This window comes from Aspergillus nomiae (assembly GCF_001204775.2).
Source record: "Aspergillus nomiae NRRL 13137 chromosome Unknown contig00786, whole genome shotgun sequence".
Lineage (NCBI taxonomy): Eukaryota > Fungi > Ascomycota > Eurotiomycetes > Eurotiales > Aspergillaceae > Aspergillus > Aspergillus nomiae.
In genome coordinates, this window is record NW_015378841.1 from 1 (window position 1) to 1,740 (window position 1,740).

General features: G+C 43.2%; 1 protein-coding gene across 1 annotated transcript; it reads right to left on the reverse strand.

Annotated features, from left to right (window-relative positions):
- Positions 1–498: 498 nt before the first annotated feature.
- ANOM_011913 (uncharacterized protein) lies at positions 499–972 on the reverse strand (the record flags this gene model as incomplete). Its single annotated transcript, XM_015557165.1, has 1 exon — positions 499–972. The coding sequence occupies one exon, from the start codon at positions 970–972 to the stop codon at positions 499–501; it is 474 nt and encodes a 157-aa protein (XP_015400864.1).
- Between the last annotated feature and the right edge of the window lie 768 nt (positions 973–1,740).

Consider the following 1,740-nt stretch of genomic DNA (forward strand, 5'->3'; position numbering starts at 1 on the left):
TTATATAAAAATTAAATTAAGTTAAGTTTTAATAGATTTTATTAGGGCCCTAGTATTGGATCTAGATTGGGTCTAGATTAAAGAAGTTCAACCTGGACCCAGGCTGGGTTGGGTTTTGGGTCGAAGGTCTCGACCCAAGTTGGGTTATGCGGAAGTCTATAAGCCAGCTATATCTCAAAAGAAGCAAGATATTACTATTCCAGAGCCTCAGATTGATACAGAGAGCTGTGTATCTATAAATCGTCGTGGAAGACAAATACACCTCCCACAACGATTCCGGGATTGAGAAAAAGCTGTATATAGCTTTACTAGCATCGTATATCTGCTACATCAAAGAATCCAAGTATAATTTATTTAGTATGTTGCTTTAAAGCTTCATTCTTAATGTTGGTTGCCATACAGAAATCCATGCGTCAGGTGATCATGTACGGTATATTCAACACGGTACTAAATCCTCGGCAATATGAGTCTGATCCAGTAATCCAAGAACATATCTCTTTACTTCTTGAAATAGAGACACATGCTATCCACAACGGCATCAGCACCATGGCGGTCATCTCTGCCTGTAGCCCCAGCCCATTCACCGTTACCAAGGTGTGGCACTGGCGTTACTTCGCCCTCCCTTCCACCAACATGCCAGTTGCGGTTTTTGTTTGTGTGGAACTCGAGCCCGTTGAAATAGCCGTCGTCGTGCCCCGCAAAGACGGTCATGTGATCTATTTTTTCACCGTCCTTAAATTCGAAAGGAGGAACGGGGCGATAGTCGGTGTGAGGATCTCTGCCCCCGATACGCCCGCTTTGGTGGCCATTGTCAAATTGGAATCTAAGTGCACCGAGGACAGGGTAGCCCTTCCATTCCGCCTCCCAGGCCTCAATACGCTTTATTTTGTGTTCTTGATCTCTCAGATCATAGGCACTGCCCCCGAAGCCACCATAGGGTCCGTCCTTCTCCAAGGCTAGGATATTAGCCATGGTGTTTTATGGAGATTCTTAGGAGGTATAAAAAAATTGGTCTTTTTTGTATGGTATGAGCTTGATTATAAAATATTAGAATGATGAGAGTTGGGAGAGCAAGCGATGGGATGCATTAGAATGTTGCGCCTTTATATAGGTTTCCTTTCCACCAGAATAAACCCACGGATATATCATGACGACACATGTTTAGCGCGCTGCAACCCTATCTGTGCCAATAAAAAAAAGGGAAGCATCCGTTTCAAAGATCATGCTTGTCTCTATGACGTTTCCATTGTTCTTTTATGGGCTAGACAAAGAGGCAAGTCCCTTCTATAACGTGAGAATAAGCTTATGTCCATAGATTGGTCTAACACGCTCATAAACATGCCATAGGAGAAGCCGCTTTCATTTATGCAGAATCATCTGTTACTATCTCCGGACATTCTCCAAAGAACTGTCATGGTACACTATGTCATACTCCGGAGTAAACTATCCGCAGGGTACCATGGACCCGTGAACCAAGGATACCGCGCTTTCGGAAATGCTTTTGCGCAGTACTATATGCTATAGATGGAACACGCTTTGTATGGATAGAATTAGATGTACTTGTGAAAACCCTTATCGAAAGCATATTATTATAGTCTTGTCTTGGATGTGTCTGTGACTGAAAATAGTAACACCCTAGCCCCCGTAATTCGCCACAACCTTTCGAAATCAAGTGATTCTGCTGCACCTGAAAGTTCAAAGAGAAACTCTAAATAGGCTAGACCAGTCCGATGATGGTAT